The 18,622-nt window shown below is 44.7% G+C and overlaps 1 protein-coding gene across 1 annotated transcript in view; it reads right to left on the bottom strand.

Annotated features, from left to right (window-relative positions):
* Window positions 1-18,182, bottom strand: part of TEP1 (telomerase associated protein 1) — a 43,431-nt gene extending 25,249 nt beyond the window's left edge. Inside the window, exons 1-15 of the mRNA XM_012752822.2 lie at window positions 17,876-18,182; window positions 15,170-15,610; window positions 12,628-12,807; window positions 12,232-12,366; window positions 11,361-11,522; window positions 10,781-10,942; window positions 10,432-10,503; window positions 8,966-9,090; window positions 8,594-8,751; window positions 7,836-7,945; window positions 6,237-6,327; window positions 5,829-6,015; window positions 1,381-1,549; window positions 717-875; window positions 464-541 (exon numbers count right to left, since the gene is read on the bottom strand). Coding sequence (XP_012608276.1) covers window positions 464-541; window positions 717-875; window positions 1,381-1,549; window positions 5,829-6,015; window positions 6,237-6,327; window positions 7,836-7,945; window positions 8,594-8,751; window positions 8,966-9,090; window positions 10,432-10,503; window positions 10,781-10,942; window positions 11,361-11,522; window positions 12,232-12,366; window positions 12,628-12,807; window positions 15,170-15,586 — 2,205 coding nt within the window. The 5' untranslated portion in view covers window positions 15,587-15,610; window positions 17,876-18,182. The remainder of the gene's footprint in view (window positions 1-463; window positions 542-716; window positions 876-1,380; window positions 1,550-5,828; window positions 6,016-6,236; window positions 6,328-7,835; window positions 7,946-8,593; window positions 8,752-8,965; window positions 9,091-10,431; window positions 10,504-10,780; window positions 10,943-11,360; window positions 11,523-12,231; window positions 12,367-12,627; window positions 12,808-15,169; window positions 15,611-17,875) is intronic.
* Between the last annotated feature and the right edge of the window lie 440 nt (window positions 18,183-18,622).

Here is an 18,622-nt window from a genome sequence, read left to right as displayed (position 1 = left end):
TTTACTACATTTTACTATCATCCACTCTTGAGCTCATTTACATCTACTGCATCAGTATTGCAGAAATTACCATACAGTGGTATGCTACTGAGCCCCTCTTCCCAACTCTGCGTTCAGCAACACCATGTTGCTAGCCTGAAATCAGCCACAGTAAGACTGTTTACATCATGGAAATAAGCAAAAGCTATTAGCCAAGACTTATTATTCCAGACAGCTGGTTTTTAAACATTTACCAGCATACCCTGGGGGTTGAGAGAGAGGTTGCATCCAGTAGGGAGCTGATCTGAATATTATCCATGGTTTGAAAGGCCAGCTTTGAGAGCTCAAGAAATGAGATATATCAAGTTCCATGATTTTTGTAAAAAAAAGAAAAAAAATATTTAAAAAAAAAAGAAATGAGATATATCAGTTGTAGAGAAAAATGTGGGGAAGGAGAGTATCTCAAGGACTGGGCAGTACTCACAGGAACCCTTTGGACAGCCAGAGACAGCAGGTATTTCCCAAAAGTATGTAGGGACCATTCATCCTCTTCAACCAAATCCTGAAGGAAAATTACTCACATTACCTTCTTGCACAAGAGATCAATAAGCAACAAACACCACAGTTTGATTGGGAAATCTTCAGAAGTGCATATATCCATGCCTTTACTAAATATTCTGATTTTCCCAGGCCTGTGTCCTTTATATATTTTTGGATGGTAAGGGTAGGTGTCTGACCTGAACTTGGGCCTGGAGCTCCACGGCAGTCTTCAGGATACCTTCTTCTGCCTTAAGCACCGCAGTCTTCAGCGAGCCCCGTCCGCACAGCAAGAGCTCCGCCTGCTCCGCCCTCGCGATCATCATCCCAATCAACAGCAGCACATAGTTCAGCGGGGGCTGGTTGGACATGCAACAGGCTGAAAGGAAGCTCCCCTATTTTGGAATTCACCCTTGCCCACCCAGCCCTGGAGGCCAGACACCTCCACTGGTTTGGAAGAAGGGGAAAGGGGACTAATCCCCAGTAAGGAGGGGTCAAGCTTCAGCAGCCTCAGGAAGAGCTGACTGGGCAGGGGGGTAGAGAAAAGCCAGGATTCCCACACCCCCAAGTTCAACACTGGGATGGAGCATGGTGACAGTAAGACATGTTTTGGCAATAGAAATTTAAAGAGGACTAAGTACCAGGCAAATGTGAAATGTTAGAGTTATGATCCATACAAAGGGTTGAAACCACATCCTGAGAACTGTCCCTAGGAACCAAGAACTGGCCGATACTTGGAAGCAAAGTCGTGTCATTTATTTCAGTCTGAGTGCTTGGCTGGGAGAACTAGGTCTGGGAACAGGATACCTCTCAGGATCACCAGCATCCCATCAACCCCTTAGAGAATGCTTTTCATTAGCCTACCCCTTGTGAGTTGCTCTTGGGACAGAGCTTGTCTGCACAGGCATCTGTCAGATAGACCAAGAGGGTGCGGCCTGGCAGTGGGGGCAGGCTGTGCTTCACAGAGAGGTTCACAGCTGTCTCCAAGGCCTGTCGATACCGGTTCAGCATCTCACTGTCACATTTCCACTGTCTGCAGGCAGGGAAGACACAGACAGGGGCTTAACACAGTCTGCCACTTTGAGGCAGATGGGGAGATGAGAACTTGCCACTCAAGTATTGAGTCGTCTCCCACCCTCTGTAAGCACTGCCACCTCCTTCCACAGCCACCTCCACTGCTGGTACAGAAGAGTAGCGCAGAGCTTCCCTCTGCCCACATTCCACAGGACGCTTCCAATCCACTCTCATGGCAGGAGACGGGAAGTCACCGGGAGACCCGCTCTCTGAACTCACCTGCTACACTTAACACATTAATCCACACATATTCCATGAGGCGAGATTTAACTGCTACATATTTTTAAACGTTTTTTTTTTAATTTTACTACTTTTTTCCTTTTTTTTTTTTTCAACAGATGTCTGAAATGTTATTTTAAATGGTATTTTAAAGAACAAATACTAGGCTGGGCGCGGTGCCTCATGCTTGTAATCCAAGCACTCTGGGAGGCCAAGGTGGGCCAATTGTTTGAACTCAGGAGTTCGAGACTAGCCTGAGCAAGAGCGAGACCCCATCTCTACTAAAAAAAAAAAAAAAAAAAAAAAACAAAGAAATGAGCTGGACAACTAAAAATATATAGAAAAAATTAGCCAGGCACGGTGACGCATGCCTGTAGTCCCAGCTACTCGGGAGGCTGAGGCAAGAGGATTGCTTGAGCCCAGGAGTTTGCAGTTGCTGTGAGGTAGGCTGATGCCACGGCACTCTAGCCCAGGCAACAGAGTGAGACTCTGTCTCAAAAAAAAGAACAAATACTAAATTCTTATGCCATTGATTAGCTATAGAAACCAGGCAATTAAAGAAGAATGAATTGAACATTCATCCCTTCTTTCCTATACAATCTATTTCAGAGTGAGCTTTAGTTGATAAGGGAGGCTCTTTTTAGAATTCTAGTTAATAAATATAAGGGAACGATGGAAAACCTCCATTCTGCAACTGCCAGTGAAACAACTGGTTCAGCAAAGATCATCAGAGGATGAGCCATTAACTACATAGTGAGATTAGGCAATCACTATCTAAAGCACTGATCAATCTTACCATCACTTTGAGTGGGACTACCAGACTTTTGTTCTTCCTGATCTTGTATTCTATCAGGAGGCAAAAAAAAAATCTGATGGTCCCACTCAAATAGTGTACATAGGGTCACCTATGAAATTCTTGCAAAACAACAACAACAACAAAATCTCTGAATCTATTAAAGCCTTTAGAGTTAATGCCCACTGCACATGAAACAGAAAAACAAGATAGATGACACCATAAGGAAGCAGGTTAATCCAGAATGTGGGATTCTATGGGGCACTGGAACCTGGTTTCCACAGCAATCCAATGGCATAAAATTTTTAAAAATTAAAGATCAAATGCAATGTGTAGGCCAGGCGTGGTGGTTCATACCTATAATCTTAGCACTCTGGTAGGCCAAGGCAGGGGGATCACTTGAGCTCAGGAGTTCAAGACCAGCCTGAGCAAGAATGAGACCCCATCTCTACCAAAAATAGAAAAAATTATCTTGGCATGCTGATGGGTGCCTGTAGTCTCAGCTACTTGGAAGGCCAAAGAAGGAGGACTGTTTAAGCCCAGGAGTTGGAGGTTACAGTGAGCTATGATGATGCCACTGCACTCTAGCAGGGATAAGAGAGCAAGACTCTGTCTCGAAAAAAAGAAATGCAATGTGTAGACCTTGTTTAGAGTCAAACCCAGCAGAGTGGCAGTGCAAATAATATTCCTGTTTTGAATAAAACTGTGCAATGATATTTTTAGACAATTAACAAATTTGAATATGGACTAGATAATAGAGAACACCAAGGAATTATTTTCAGTTTCATTAGGTATATTAATAACCATTCTGATTACATAAGACAATGTCCATTTTTTTTTCTTTTTGAGATACAGTCTCACTCTGTTGCCCAGGCTACAGTGCTGTGGCGTCAGCCTAGCTCACAGCAAGCTCAAACTTCTGGGCTCAAGCGATCCTCCTGCCTCAGCCTCCCGAGTAGCTGGGACTACAGGCATGTGCCACCATGCCCGGCTAAGTTTTTCTATATATTTTTAGTTGGCCAATTAATTTCTTTCCATTTTTTAGTAGAGACAGGGTCTTACTCTTGCTCAGGCTGGTTTCGAACTCCTGACCTTGAGCGATCCACCCGCCTTGGCCTCCCAGAGCAATGTCCATTTCTAAAGACAGACATATCAAATATGGTGAGGTAAAATAAAATGCATCATATTATTTGGCATTTGTTTTAAAAACATCTTCAAAAGAAAAAAAGAGAAATTAAAAAAATCAGTAAAGGAAATGTGATAAAATCTAAATAATCATTGAATCTGGCTAACAGTTTTATGGGAGTCTATTATCCTATTCTCATTACTTGTGTGCCTATTTAAAATTTTTCATATTAATTTTTTTAATCTAGAGAATTCAGTAATCTTACCAGTGGTCTCAAACTGAATTAAATTATAATTAATTTAATTTAAATTATACACATAATTTAAATTTTCTAATAGCCACACTTAAAAAGGTAAAAAGAAACAGGTGAAAGTAATGTAATATTACATTTTTTAACTTAATATATACAATATTTTCATGTCAGCGTGTAACTAATACAAAAATTATGAATGAGATATTTTACATTCTTTTTTCAGACTGCCTTCAAAAACCAGCATGTCTCAACTCAGATTAGCCACATTTCAAGTGCTAAATAGCCACATGTGGCTAGTGGCTACCACATTCATTGGTCAGTACAGGAATACTGTTTGGAGTGGCACCTGGGTTTGATTCTTAAACAGTCCTATGCTCAGACATTGATTCAGGAGATTCCTGGTTACTGAGTCCTACTTGAAGGTTAGATGAGTGCTGCATTTGTTTTGAGTGAAAACTAATGTATAATACTGTTGAAGCACTTAAAAGGACAAAGAGCTGGGACTCAAGCCTATAGAACAGGTTATGTGTCTGCCTTTGAGCCAGCATGATGATAACTATCTTTGTGTGTGTTTAGGAGGAGGAGGAGGAGAGACAAGGAGGAAGGAGAAAGGAGGAGGAGAAGAATGGAGAAAGGAGAAAAGGAAAGAAGGAAGGAGAAGAAGAAAGGAAAAGAAAAGAAAAAGAGAAAAAGAAGACAAAGGAAAGAAAAGAAAGAAAGACAGACAGACAGAGGAAGGAAGAAAGAAAATGAATGAATCAAAAAATACAGAGACAGGCCGGGCCTGGTGGCTCATGCCTGTAATCCTAGCACTCTGGGAGGCGGAGGCAGGCGGACTGCTCGAGGTCAGGAGTTCGAAACCAGCCTGAGCAACAGCGAGACCCCGTCTCTACTATAAATAAAAAGAAATTAATTGGCCAACTAATATATATAGAAAAAATTAGCCAGGCATGGTGGCGCATGCCTGTAGTCCCAGCTACTCGGGAGGCTGAGGCAGCAGGATTGCTTGAGCCCAGGAGTTGGAGGTTGCTGCGAGCTAGGCTGACGCCACGGCTCTCACTCTAGCTCGGGCAACAAAGCAAGACTCTGTCCCAACAACAACAACAAAAAATACAGAGACAGAGAAACAAAAACAAACAGATGTTACAGAGAAGAAAAAGAAAGAAAACCGTGCACCAGAGCAGAACCAGAGAGAACATCAGCATGCACTAAAAGAAATGAAGATGCTACATAGACTCCCAGACTCCACAATAACCAATAAAACAATAGCAGAGGCCGGGCGCGGTGGCTCACGCCTGTAATCCTAGCACTCTGGGAGGCCGAGGCGGGCGGATTGCTCGAGGTTGGGAGTTCGAAACCATCCTGAGCGAGACCCCGTCTCTACTAAAAATAGAAAGAAATTAATTGACCAACTAAAAATATATATACAAAAAAAAAACTAGCCGGGCATGGTGGCACATGCCTGTAGTCCCAGCTACTTGGGAGGCTGAGGCAGGAGGATCGTTTGAGCCCAGGAGTTTGAGGTTGCTGTGAGCTAGGCTGATGCCATGGCACTCACTCTAGCCTGGGCAACAAAAGTGAGACTCTGTCTCAAAAAAACAAACAAACAAACAAAAAAAACAATAGCAGATAATAGAGTGGAGGCTCAGGAACAGATTTTGTTTCATGATCTCTCTATAGGACAATGTGAAAGACAAGCTTTGCTGTGTAAGAGATGACTGGACCCAGGCAAATCTGAGCCATTGGGATACTGACAAGCATGTCTTTAAAGAAAAACAGATGACTTCCAACTCATGCCAGGGTGCCACCTATTGCCCATGCTTGGCTCCTGGACAGCACACACATACCTGGCCTTGTGTATTTTCAACTTCTCCCACTTCAGCTGCTCACACATCACAGGGATCCTCATTGCTATCCAAAGATCCCGACGACTTAGGTTGTGAAGGTTCCTTGGAAAAGAACGCTTCCTGCCATTTCTTAAGTTTCTAGTTATTATGCTCCTCATCAGTTGTGTATTAGAAGGAAAGGGCAATGCTGTGTGATGACAAGTAAATATCTAAGTCAGGCAGCTTCTATTCCCTCAACTTGTCCTGCCAGTAATGCATCCTGAGCCCCAAACCCTGAGGCTGGCAAGTGTCTGACCTCTGCCCACCCCACACCCTGAGACTATAAGGCAAGAGGCTGAGGATATCAGTGCTCCTGCCTCACTTATTGTCAGATAGAAGCAAAAGGAGGTGGAAGAAGGGAGATAATACCTTTTTTTCTGAGTTGAGCCTCAAGGTTATTGATGGAATCATGGGCATTAAGGAACCTGAATGGAAACTGCCGACTGTGGATCACCGAATTCTGGAAAGCAAGAGGGGACGGTCATGAGCAGACGACCAGGGAGTATGGGAGCAGTGGGGATCTCAGGGACCAGGACAATGAGGTAACCACTCTATTAGCTTTGTGGGAAGGTAAAGAAGAACAAAATGTATTTAAAGAAGAGACAGAAAAAGGAGAATAAAAAAAAAGAGAAAGAAAATTTGTCATTTTAAAAGTATGATGGCCAGGCATGGTGGCTCACGCCTGTAATCCTAGCACTCTGGGAGGCCGAGGCGGGCGGATTGCTCAAGGTCAGGAGTTCAAAACCAGTCTGTCCAACAGCGAGACCTCGTCTATACTATAGAAATAAATTAATTGGCCAACTAATATATATAGGAAAAATTAGCCGGGCATGGTGGCGAATACCTGTAGTCCCAGCTACTCGGGAGGCTGAGGCAGGAGGATTGCTTAAGCCCAGGAGTTTGAGGCTGCTGTGAGCTAGGCTGATGCCACAGCACTCACTCTAGCCTGGGCAACAAAGCTAGACTCTTTCTTAAAAAGAAAAAAAAAAGTCAAGGGCTATTTTCTGACGAGGTTTTGGCTAATGAGGTCCTGTGCTCCTAGTGGAGGTGACATTCTGAGGCATTCATTCCCTTTAATGTATCTCTCAGCTTCTCGCTCTCACCTTGGTACCCAAAGAAGCCAGTGGCTTGTCAGCTGGGGTTTCTGGGGAGTAGTGTCCCCAGCAGGTAGTTGATAAAAGAAAGGAAGTTCAGGAAGAAGACGATGATTTGGGCCTAAAATACCATGGGTGACAAAAGGTACATAAGTAATCCTAGCACTCTTGGAGACCGAGGCAGGCGGATTGCTCAAGGCCAGGAATTCGAAACCAGCCTGAGCAAGATCGAGACCCCTGTCTCTACTATAAATAGAAAGAAATTAATTGGTCAACTAATATATATAGAAAAAATTAGCTGGGCATGGTGGTGCATGCCTGTAGTCCCAGCTACTTGGGAGGCTGAGGCAGCAGGACTGCTTGAGCCCAGGAGTTTGAGGTTGCTGTAAGCTAGGCTGATGCCACAGCACTCAGTCTAGCCTGGGCAACAAAGCAAGACTCTGTCTCAAAAAAATAAAAATAAAAAAATAAAAGTATGAGAAGAGGTAAAGAAGAAAGATGGGAAGTAGAAAGACGGGAAGAAAGACAGGAACTAACTTAAGAGGGAGTAACAGAAGGACCCCTGTTACTTTTCAGACTCCCTCTGAAGTTAGTTAAATTACAGAATTGCCTCTTCCCGGTAAGTCACTGAGCTCAGAAAATAAAAATGAAAGTTCTTATACTCTACTGACTTCTCAAAGGATTGACTGAACCTCCAAACATGTCTCCCCCGACCTATCTGTATTTCCATACCTATTTACAGCCCACATGGAAATAGCTTGGTGGCTGTGACCTTCCTTAGCCACCTGGAAAAGCCCGGCCTCCAGAACAGCAGTGGCATCTCCACACCTGCGCCTAGTTGCCGGCCCCATGCCTACCTGCCCCGCACACATACCGCATGCTGGAGTCTCTGGAGAATGAGCTCGTGGTGGTGGGCACTGATTCCAACTCGAAGCAGGTTGCACAGGTTCCGAAGCATGGCCATGAAGGGAAGCTTCCCATTTTCTGTGGAAGGTGGGGCACAGGGTGAGAAAAGCAAATTAGGGATAATGACACAGAGGTCAGAGACCAGAGCAAGAAGTTCAGAGGCCATGTACAAAGTTCCAGATGGACGAAGTGAGGAATTGACATATGATATAGAAAGAGCCTTCTATAGTTAAAAAAAATAACAAAAAACAGATAGAAAGAGAAGATTGATGGTAACTTGGTTATTCTTTGATTTGAATTTTTTTCCTTTATCAGGATGGGCAAATTTCTTAAAATTTCCATGTCCTAAACATAAGTTTCTATAGGCATTCCAATATGCCATATTCTGCTCCTACCTTGTTTGGAACAAGTTACACAGATATTGATACAAGTGCAGTCAGAGAGAAGGTACCACTTGTGTCATATGTTGATAAATACTTGTGCATCACCTCACCACATCTGGAATGATAATCTACGATGCCAACATTACTCAAAGCAGGTACTACTGTGCACTTTGGTGTGGTCAATGACAGACCTTATAAATCCAATGGTTTTCAGTGATACAACTATCAGGCAAAAGAGTAACTGTATCATGCCATAGAAGTCTTCTAGTCAGGGTCTAAAATGTAGAGGTATAAATCAGGAGGGGAAGAGTAGAAGGGAATGTGATGGTCAAGGCCACTCTACCAATTAGTTCTTCCCAGACAGAAGCTTTGTTCCCATGCAGGCTCAGCTCCCGCTCCCAGGTCTCTGGTGTGGGAAGCTTCATCCTCTTCCCAGCTCTGCTGGAATCCCATGGCCCGGGGAGGCGACTTCTCGAAAAAAGCTGCAGGTTGGAAGGGTATCTGGGACAGAGAAGAAGGAGCCTATCAAAGCTGGCAAGAAAATAACTCAGAAAAGGAAAAGTGAGTCTGTCTAAGCCACTCAGTCATGTTTCCAGGCTACATCTGCCCCAAGTCTTTACTGGGGTTGAGGACTACCAGGATTAGGGTCATGGACATTGAAAAGTCAAAATGGTTACCCTGATGGAATATATGGAATGTATATGTAGTTTCTCACCTGTACCCCAAAAGGGCTTGGACGTGCTGGGCAGGCTCCCGGATATGCAATCGTTGTACCAACTTCTTCAGCGTGAACCTTGGCTGATCCTTTTTCTTTGCTACTCCACTGTAGCCCCTCTCAAACTGTGGAAACATCCCCACATCCCACAGGGGACTTCATCCATGACCATGGACACTTTCCTTAGCAAACAGAGCCTGAGACTACCCTATATCTATGAGGTAATTGCTTTCTTCAAAATAGGTTTGGGCAAGGAACAGGAACAGAAGCTACACATCTCCAGCAACAACAGTGCCCATTTGAGCAGGAGGAAGCAGCTCGTTGGGGTCACTGTTTCATTCACACAAGTCTAGACTATCAGTGGTTATTGTGGGGTGGCTGGGCTGTGAAAAACAAGATGGGGGCAGAATGAACAGAGAACACCCTTGTTCTTAGAGGGAGGGAAGGGAAAAGCAGCTCTTATCTAAATCACTGAGACTCTAAACAGGGAAATGGAAGCATCAGCACAATGCAAGCTGTGAGGAGTTTAAAAACAGAAAGAATTTGGCTTTCAGAATCTTCTATGGTAGAACAGCTAAGTTTAGGATATATTTATAGGATGAAGAGAAAAGACCAGTTGACCAACTGAGAATGTGGTTTTTCTTCCAATGCTAACATACAATTTCCTAATAATCTGTTTTAATAATGATTATGGACTGGGTACAATGGGTCATGCCACTGTGTAATCCCAGCACTTTGGGAGGCCAAGGCAGGAGGATCACTTGAGGCAGGGAGTTTGAGGTTACAGTGAGCTATGATTGTACTACTGAACTCCAGCCTGGGCAACAGAGCAAGACCCTGTCTCTAAAAAATAAAGAAATAAATAAAATAATGATTATGTTGACGATAGCTAACACTTATTTAGTGCCAGGTATTGTTAGAAATACTTTAAATATAGTAACTGATTTAATCCTCACAACAACCCAATAATGTAGATTCTGCCAACACCCCCATTTTATTTATGAGGAAACTGAGGCAAGAGTAGTTATGTCATTTGACCAAGGTCTTATGCCAGCAAGGGGTAAAGGTGAGACTCAAACCCAGGTGATTTGAATCCAGGTTCTATACCCTTAATTACTAAGTACAATGCCTCATTAAAGCAAACAGATTTTGTTTGGTTTATTTTTAAAACTTCCTATGGAAGGTAGACATTTCATAATGTTTTTAATTCTCTTACCCAACTGGACATGTCACCTGTCAGTAAACTATAACACCAAGGAGACTGAAATGGGGGGAAAACCACGAGCTTTCCCAGTGCTCTCAGAACCTAACCCCCTAATCGTGGCTGAAAAACCCCAGGCAGTAAATTGGCATGTGCCTACCACACTCACTATTAGTATTTCTAAATCTAATGGAATTTTGTTTCTAAATACTAGTCCAGAAAAGACTGTACATGCACATATACAACCCCAGAAAAAAGGACTCACATTTGTCTGTTGATCTTTAAGAAACCAAAGTTTCTTTGGAAAACATCTCTCAGAAAATTGATATCCCGTCTTCTGCAGGAACAGGAGAAGAATTTCGAAAAGGCAAATGGAGGTTGCCACTGGTTAGATTCATTCCAATAGCCCCCAAGGTCCCTCTAAAAGGAAGCCAGCTAGGAAAGAGGCCTGCCCTGCTCTCTCTGGCCCCAGCCCTACCCAACTCCTCTGGATTATTTTGACTCCTTTTGTCCCTGGTGTAGGACTCCCCAGGATCAGCATGTTCCTTTGTCCTTCCCTTCCCAGAGAAAAGGGGCCTAGGTTGTGAACGACTAGGACTGAGGCAGGGACTCACTGGAGGGCTGGGGGGCCGGCGGGGGCGTCTCTTGGCCCGGTGCTTCCGAGGGTTGTACTTAGCCAGCTGGTACTCATCAAACTGGGCAAATTTGTCAGTCATAGCAGCACGGAGGCAGGCAGGCAGGGACACCACCTTGTTCTCATCTCCTTCAGCCAGGCTCTGTCAGAGAGAGAGGAGACCATCAGAAGCGAGACCCAAGCAAATCCTCCAGAACAAAACAACTTCATGACATTACAGGAGAGCGTAGAAAAGGGATCAAGGTCCCAGCCCCAGCCCTAAAATGACAAGTTCTGTGGTACTGGGCAAGTCAGCAGACTTCTCTGATTCTTGTTTTCTTCATTAGAAACAGGATGTCCAGAGTTAGGTCATTTTTTTCTCAAACTTTGGTCCAGTCCTCCTAAATTGTGCTGTCCATGTTGGGCAACCCAGCCTGCTATGGGAAGAAGCTGTCCTGTGTGGGTACCAACACTGAGGAAAGCTGAAGGGAGGCCAAACTGAGAATTTTGTCCAGGGGTGCAATGAGCGCAGGAGAAGGATCCAAGAGAGGACCAAAGCACAGGAAAAACGAGTGCCATACCTGGTAGAACTCAGCTACCTGGATCCAATCAGAAGGCAGCTGGACAATGGCACAGAAGTACCGTCGCAGGTGGGGGCGGCAGACTGGCAAGAAGGCGGCAATGGCCAAGACTTTGTTGGCCACATCTCGGATGTTCAGCTGCTGCCTGGCATACAAAGATGCCTAGGGCACAGGGTGGAGAGAGTTGGCATGTCATCACTTCCCCCACAGCTTCATGCCCTAAACTAACTCACTGATTGGATCTGCCTGCATAAAGCTTTTTCTGCACCCTTCATATTGCCTGCAAAATACAAAGCCCAAGCCTCTTGGCTTGGCATTCCAAGTCCTCCCTACTCTAGCCCTCATCTGCCTTTCTAACATGTCTTCTACTGAGTCCACTGACTGCCTTCCAAGTCAACTAGGCCCTTTCCCTCTTTGAAAGACTTGCATGAACATCCATCAAAAATTTACCCAGAGTTCAAATCATTGATTAAACCTGCCATCTTCCAAAATCTCATAGAAAATATTTTACCCCTCTTCTCTGTTCCAGAAACATTCACTATCTACTACTCCAGCTTATGTTTAATATATCAGAGATATATTTGGTGATATATATCAGAGAAAGTATTTGGCTTCCCTAATAATAATGCAAGCTCCTTAAAATCCAGATCCAAATTTCATTATATCTTAATGACCCTTGAGCCCTAGCATTGAGTACTTACCCTGGGTATTTACCAAATAAACCAATCCCAGTATACTCTTTCCCCACCTTTCACAGAAACCCAGGGACTAGGCCTCAGACTCACCCAGAGATCCTTCCCAAGTGAAGCTCCTCCCACCCCCTCACAGCTCCCAGCAGTCCACTCCCATCTCCTCCTTCACAGCACAATACCTTGAGGATAAACTCAGGCTCCAATGGGGCAAGTTCACTGCAGACTTGAAAGATGGAAGCCCCAGTGGGGTCAGTTTCATTTTTCACATTTACATTTGAGGCCAGAGTAGAGCACAGCAAGCTCATTAGAGCCATCTGGGAATTGAGAAAGAGAGGAGACAGGTAATAAAGGACCCAGTTAAACATCCACGCAGACTATCTTACAAGATCAAGGGCAGAAAGAATGGATCCCAGATTTAGGGTCCAACTGAAAGGTCAGAAAAAAAGATTAGGAAGTAAGGAATAACACCCAGGTAATGTCCCCTCCTGCCCCTTTCATGTGGGGAGGGGACTTTGTTCCCCAACACACACCCCCATCAAACCACCCCCCCCCTTTTCCAACTCTGGAACTTTCACCTTCTTTTCCTGAAGGATGTGGTCAGCAGGCACAGGACAAGATTCAGAGACTCCAGACATAAGCTTCAGGGCCAGCTCCTCCACCTCCTCCTCCTCTCCCAAGCTCAGATTATAAAAAGGTATTTGGGCCCCTTCCTTGTCTTCTGGTTTTTGCTCTTTTTCTGAATAGGACTGACGATCCTAGGGATAGCGGCAGTTATGAATCACAGTAAGTATCCACAGCCACTCAAACAGAGACAGACTGAAGGAGGCTCCTGGGGATAGGAAGAGTCCACGTCTCTATCTAGCACCTCTAAATCCCTCTCCCTTCACCGCCCAGCATTGATCTGTCCCATCCCTGACTCCATGCTCTCACACATCACCTTTCCCTACCCAACCTTCTGAGCCTTTGCCCAGCTGCTCCGTGATCTTTCCCCGACTTTCACCTCCTTATTGAGTCATAGCCTGGGAGCATGGGGCCCCTCATACACCTCTCAGGGTGCTATTAAGATGTGGGGGTCACACACCTTTCACCTCTCACAAAAATCAACTCACGCTGGGTAACAGACTTGAACCTTAGGTGTGAAACTATTAGAATTCTAGAGGAAAATGTTAGAAATACTCTCCTAGACATTGGCCTAGGCAAAGAATTTATGAAGAAGACCCCAAAGGCAATCACAACAGCAACAAAAATAAACAAATGGGACCTGATCAAATTAAAAAGCTTCTGCACAGCCAAAGAAACTGTCAAGAGAGCAAACAGACAACCCACAGAATGGGAGAAAATTTTTGCAAGCTACACATCTGATAAAGGGCTGATAACTAGAATCTATTTAGAACTTACGAAAATCTGCAAGAAAAAATCAAACAACCCTATCAAAAAATGGGCAAAGGACATGAACAGAAACTTCTCAAAAGAAGACAGAATAATGGCCAACAAACATATGAAACATATGATCTCTAATCATCAGGGAAATGCAAATCAAAACCACAATGAGATATCACTCCAGTGAGAATGGCCTTTATCAAAAAAGTCCCCAAACAATAAATGCTGGCGTGGATACGTGAACACTCCTACACTGCTGGTGGGACTACAAACTAGTTCAACCTCTGTGGAAAGCAATATGGAGATACCTCAAAGCAATACGAGTAGATCTACCATTTGATCCAGCAATTCCACTACTGGGCATCTACCCAAAAGATCAAAAGGCACTTTATGAAAAAGACACCTGCACTTGAATGTTTATAGCAGCACAATTCACAATTACAAAGCTGTGGAAACAACCCAAGTGCCCATCAATTCAAGAGTGGATTAATAAAATGTGGTATATGTATACCACATATACCACATTTAATACTACTCAGCTTTAAGAAACAATGGTGATATACCACCTCTTGTATATTCCTGGATACAGCTGGAACCCATTCTACTAAGTGAAGTATCTCAAGAATGGAAAAACAAGCACCACATGTACTCACCAGCAAATTGGTATTAACAGATAAACACCTAAGTGGACATATAGGAGTAACATTTATTGGGTGTCAGGAGGGTGGGATGGGTATGTACAACCACAACGAGTAAGATGTGCAACATTTGGGGGATGGACACGCTTGAAGCTCTTACTCAAGGGGGGAGGGGAGCATGGGCAATATATGTAACCTTAACACTTATACCCCCATAATACGCTAAAATTAAAAAAATAAATAAAAACGAAACAAAAAAGATGTGGGGGTCAGAAGAAAAAGTGCCAAGTCCCAAATCAATCCCCCAGCAGCCTTGGGCTGCTTAACCTCTCCTAACCTCAGTTTCCTCACTCACAACCACCTACCTGATAGGGCCACTGGAAAAGTAAATGGAATAACATATTTATGATTCTTTGCAAATTGCAAAGCCCTAAATCAACATAAGTTGGCAGTAGTTGTAATCCTGACAATAACCCTGTGAATTACATTTTCACTGACTTCATTTTAAAGGTGAGGAAATTAAGGCTCTATGGGTTAAGAGCTTACCCAAGGTTACATAGTTTGAAATTGGCAAAGATAGTATAGGGTTTATATTACCCTTTCCCCTCAGCCCAAACCACAAGTATACACAGAAGCAATGTGCACCCGTCTACAAATTCTGAACTATATACTAATGTGCTTATGTAGACATGTACAAGTAGATGTGTGTTCGCACATGCACACATGGGAAAGTGGGCCCTGGTATAGGCCCTGACGGGGCCATTGGAAAATTACTTAGCAGATGCGTCTCAGGACTGATCTCAAAAGCACCTGATTAACTCTGCTATCATAGTATCATGATGGCTCTCCCAAGCAGAGGCTTTCTAAGGACAGGGACTGATTTTGACCTATTGTCTAGAATCTCCAAAATAGATATGCAGTAAGAGCAAGGATGCTGATGAAGATGGCCTTGGGGTAAAAGGGCACCTCAGAAAAGGCTCTGAGGAATAAGGGTATCCAGACACAAAACAGCACAGAGGGAAACTGAGGCCCTGAAAGCTAGTAACAAGAGCATACAGCAGACATGGCCAGAGTGAAGATGAGTCCCTGGAGCTATTACCGAAGCTGCTGCCTGAACTGTCCCTGTGGCCAGCCTCCAAGTTGGAGGCTCAGAGAGCAGGCAATTGCTGGTGTTCAGGCTATACAAATCAGCTTGCAACGCATGAGATGTCTGGAGACGGTGGAGCAAGGGACTGGCAGACAGAGTGCTCTTTAGAGTGGGGAGGGTGGCCAGGCACCGGTTCTCCAAGGAGAGTATGTCTGGGTGGGCAGATACATGCCCATGTGGTTTCTCCATGGTCTTCAGATCAGGAAGCATGGCCAGGCACCGGTTCTCCAAGGAGAGGATGTTTGGGTAGGCAGATACATGTCCATGTGGTTTCTCTGTGGTCTTCAGATCAGGAAGCATGGCCAGGCACCGGTTCTCCAAGGAGAGGATGTCTGGGTAGGCAGACTCATGCCCAGGGAGTTTCTCCATGGCCGAAACTCAACTAGTATATACCTAGAAAGAGACATAGACAGCAATGAGCACCTGGCTGCACTATGCATGTATTTGTACTGGGAACATATCTTCCCCAAAGCCTTCCTGGCAATGCCAATGATCTGCAGGTAGAAAACCACCAATATTGTTTTTCACAGGACTTGCTTCATCCAGGGAGTATTCTAAGGGGAGGGGTAGGGAAAAGGTAAGGCAGAGACTTAAGATCAGGAAAATTAAATTTTTAAAAAAAGGAATGGCTAGAGAGGAAGAGATATGTCTTTTCATAGGGGGACCCCCCAGCACTATCAGTGTGATCCCTACTTAGTGGAGGCGCCTCACATATAATCTGGACTCTGGATTCTTAGCTCCAGAAAAACAAATATTTTGATCAAGTTGTCTATACTTACCACCTCAACCTCCTTTCCTCCTACTCACTCTTTAACTAAATGGGTTTCTGTCTCCACCAGTCCACATGACTATGTGACACCTATAAATTCCTCTCCCTTCACAACTCAACATTGTGAACAACCTAACTTCCTATACATCTTGGCCTTTATCTTATTTCATCCCTTAAGTAGAATATGACATTGTTGATTACTCTCTCATCGAAGCACTCTTTTCCTTTGGCTTCCATGATGCAACTGTCCTGATTTTCTTTTCTTTTCTTTTTTTTTTTTTTGAGACAGAGTCTCACTCTGTCACCTGGGTAGAGTTCCATGGGCATTAGCCTAGCTCACAGCAATCTCAAACTCCCGGACTCAAGCGATCCTCCTATTTCAGCCTCCTGAGTAGCTGGAACTACAGGCCTATAACACCATGCCTGGCTAATTTTTTTTCTATTTTAGTAGAGACAGGGTATCACTCTTGCTCAGGCTGGTCTCAAACTCCTGACCTCTCGCCTTAGCCTTCCAGAGTGCTAGATTACAGGCATGAGCCACCATGCCCAGCCAACAACACAAATTCTTTTCAGCTTATGAATTGCTGACATATCTCTTCACTCTGGACCTTTGCACAGGCAGATCCCTGGGAGACTCCTCCTTCAACGGCCACCACCCCTTCTCCAACCCTCCTTTATAAGGCCAAGCTCCACTTTCCTCTCACTCTGAGGCCTCAGTTTCATAGTCAATTCCTCCAAGAAGCCTTTGCTGACACCCAGTCCCCAGTCTGGTTTAGGTGATCTTGTCCTTGTTCTCACAACACTCATACTTCCCCTATCACACATAAGAGTACATCATCTGTTTGTCTTTTTCCCACTAGACTGTAAGTTCCTGAGGACAGAGACCCTTTTAGACTTGTTCACCATTGTTTCTACAATTCCTAGTTAGTGGGGGTCAGAGGCTTTTGAGAATCTGGTAAAAGCTATGGAGCTTTTTCACACACAAAAACCCGCCAGTAGCATATACTGTTTTGCACTCAAATTTTAGGGAGTCCATGGAGCCCATTCATGGATCTCCCAAGATCTCCATCAACTGCAAATTAAGAACCTCCACCTGACAGAATGCTTGAATTATACCATTAGGAAGGCATTTGCTTATTTTTTTGGACAAAGGCTTATTTCCCATTCACATTTAAATATTTCAGGAGTCATCCTGGTAAACCAACCACTTTAAACCTTAGTGTGAATGAGCTTATGGACAGGAATTTAGATGACTTGCAAGAAGGCTTGAATGGACTAACCATCCAGGACCAGAAAAGACAACAGTATCTCCCTGGACAAACACATCAAGACTGATGTACCTTGTACACTTTCCTTATGTCTGCAATATACAAGTCCCCAAGGAACAGAGTGGGGAATCTGAGAATTGACTCAGGATTGAAAAAAAAAGAAGTCTCAAAAAGTAAGGTAACAGAAAAATAAGGACAGTTAATTTTTTTTTTTTGCCCTTCTCTAGAGATAACCATTGCTAATAGTTTTATAATAAGTTTCAGACGCTTTCTATGCATGAATACATATATACCTCCTCCACCACCACCACTTTTGCTTTACACAAACAGGATGATACTGTAGAAGCTATTCTGCACTTAGAATATCTTGGAGACCTTGCCGGGTTAGCACGTTAATCCCACCTCTCTTTTAAGTGGCAGTATGACAGTCCCGCCTAGCAAACACACCTCGGGTCTCTGTATTAGGAACACTGCTCATGCTACAGTTTGCTGGTGGCAGCTACTCTCCCCTTCCAACAAGCATCTAGGGCAGGGAAGTAAGAGGGACCAGATTCTCACTAGGTATCTCTTCCTGTGTCCCTCTGTCCCTCCTTTTCCCTCAGCCTTCTCCCCCTTTCTCACCTTCTTTTTCACACACTCTGCCCTCCCAGAGGGGCGTGGAGGAGGGGGCGGATGCACCCCCACCCAGGCTCGTGCTCCACCGAGTCTCCGCTGCTTCCTAACTGGCCCGCGGGGCCCTTCCCACCTGCTCTCAGCTTCCGGCCCAGCGGCCTGGCCCCGGGGCCAGGGCAAGCTCTACCTGCGCTCGCTCGGACCCTGCCCCGACGACGAGCGGGGGCCGCTTGGCGGGGGGCTTCCGAGTTCTCGGCAGCAGGAAGCAGAACCCGGCCCTGGGCTCTGCCAGGGGACAGAGTGGCAGCCGGAGGAGGAGCCGGGCCGCGGGGAGGAGACGCGCAGGCCGGGCGGGGCTGGCGGGCAGCCGAGGGCCAGGCGGGGCCGCGGAAGTGGCCAAGCGAATGCCCAGAGCCGCCTTTCCTGGTGCCTGAGTTTAATTTGTTGTTGTTTTTCTTTTCCTTTTGCCCTCCTTGGTTCTCTTTTCTTCAGTCCTTCAGGCTTCCCGCTCTACCAAATTACTCTTCTCTTTTGCTAATTTTCGTCTTTCTTCTATCTTCAGACACTGTTTATTTTATTTTCTTTCTTTCTTTCTTTTTTTTTTTTTTTTTTTGAGACAGAGTCTAGCTTTGTGGCTCCGGCTAGAATGCAGTGGTGTCAGCACAGCTCACAGCAACCTCAAACTCCTGGGCTCAAGCAATCCTTCTGTCTCAGCCTCCCGAGTAGCTGGGACTACAGGCATGTGCCACCACCCCG

Source organism: Microcebus murinus, chromosome 6 (genome assembly GCF_040939455.1).
Source record: "Microcebus murinus isolate Inina chromosome 6, M.murinus_Inina_mat1.0, whole genome shotgun sequence".
NCBI classification, from domain to species: Eukaryota; Metazoa; Chordata; class Mammalia; order Primates; family Cheirogaleidae; genus Microcebus; species Microcebus murinus.
Note: the sequence above shows the minus strand (reverse complement) of the source record. Positions and strands in the feature narration are given on the sequence as shown.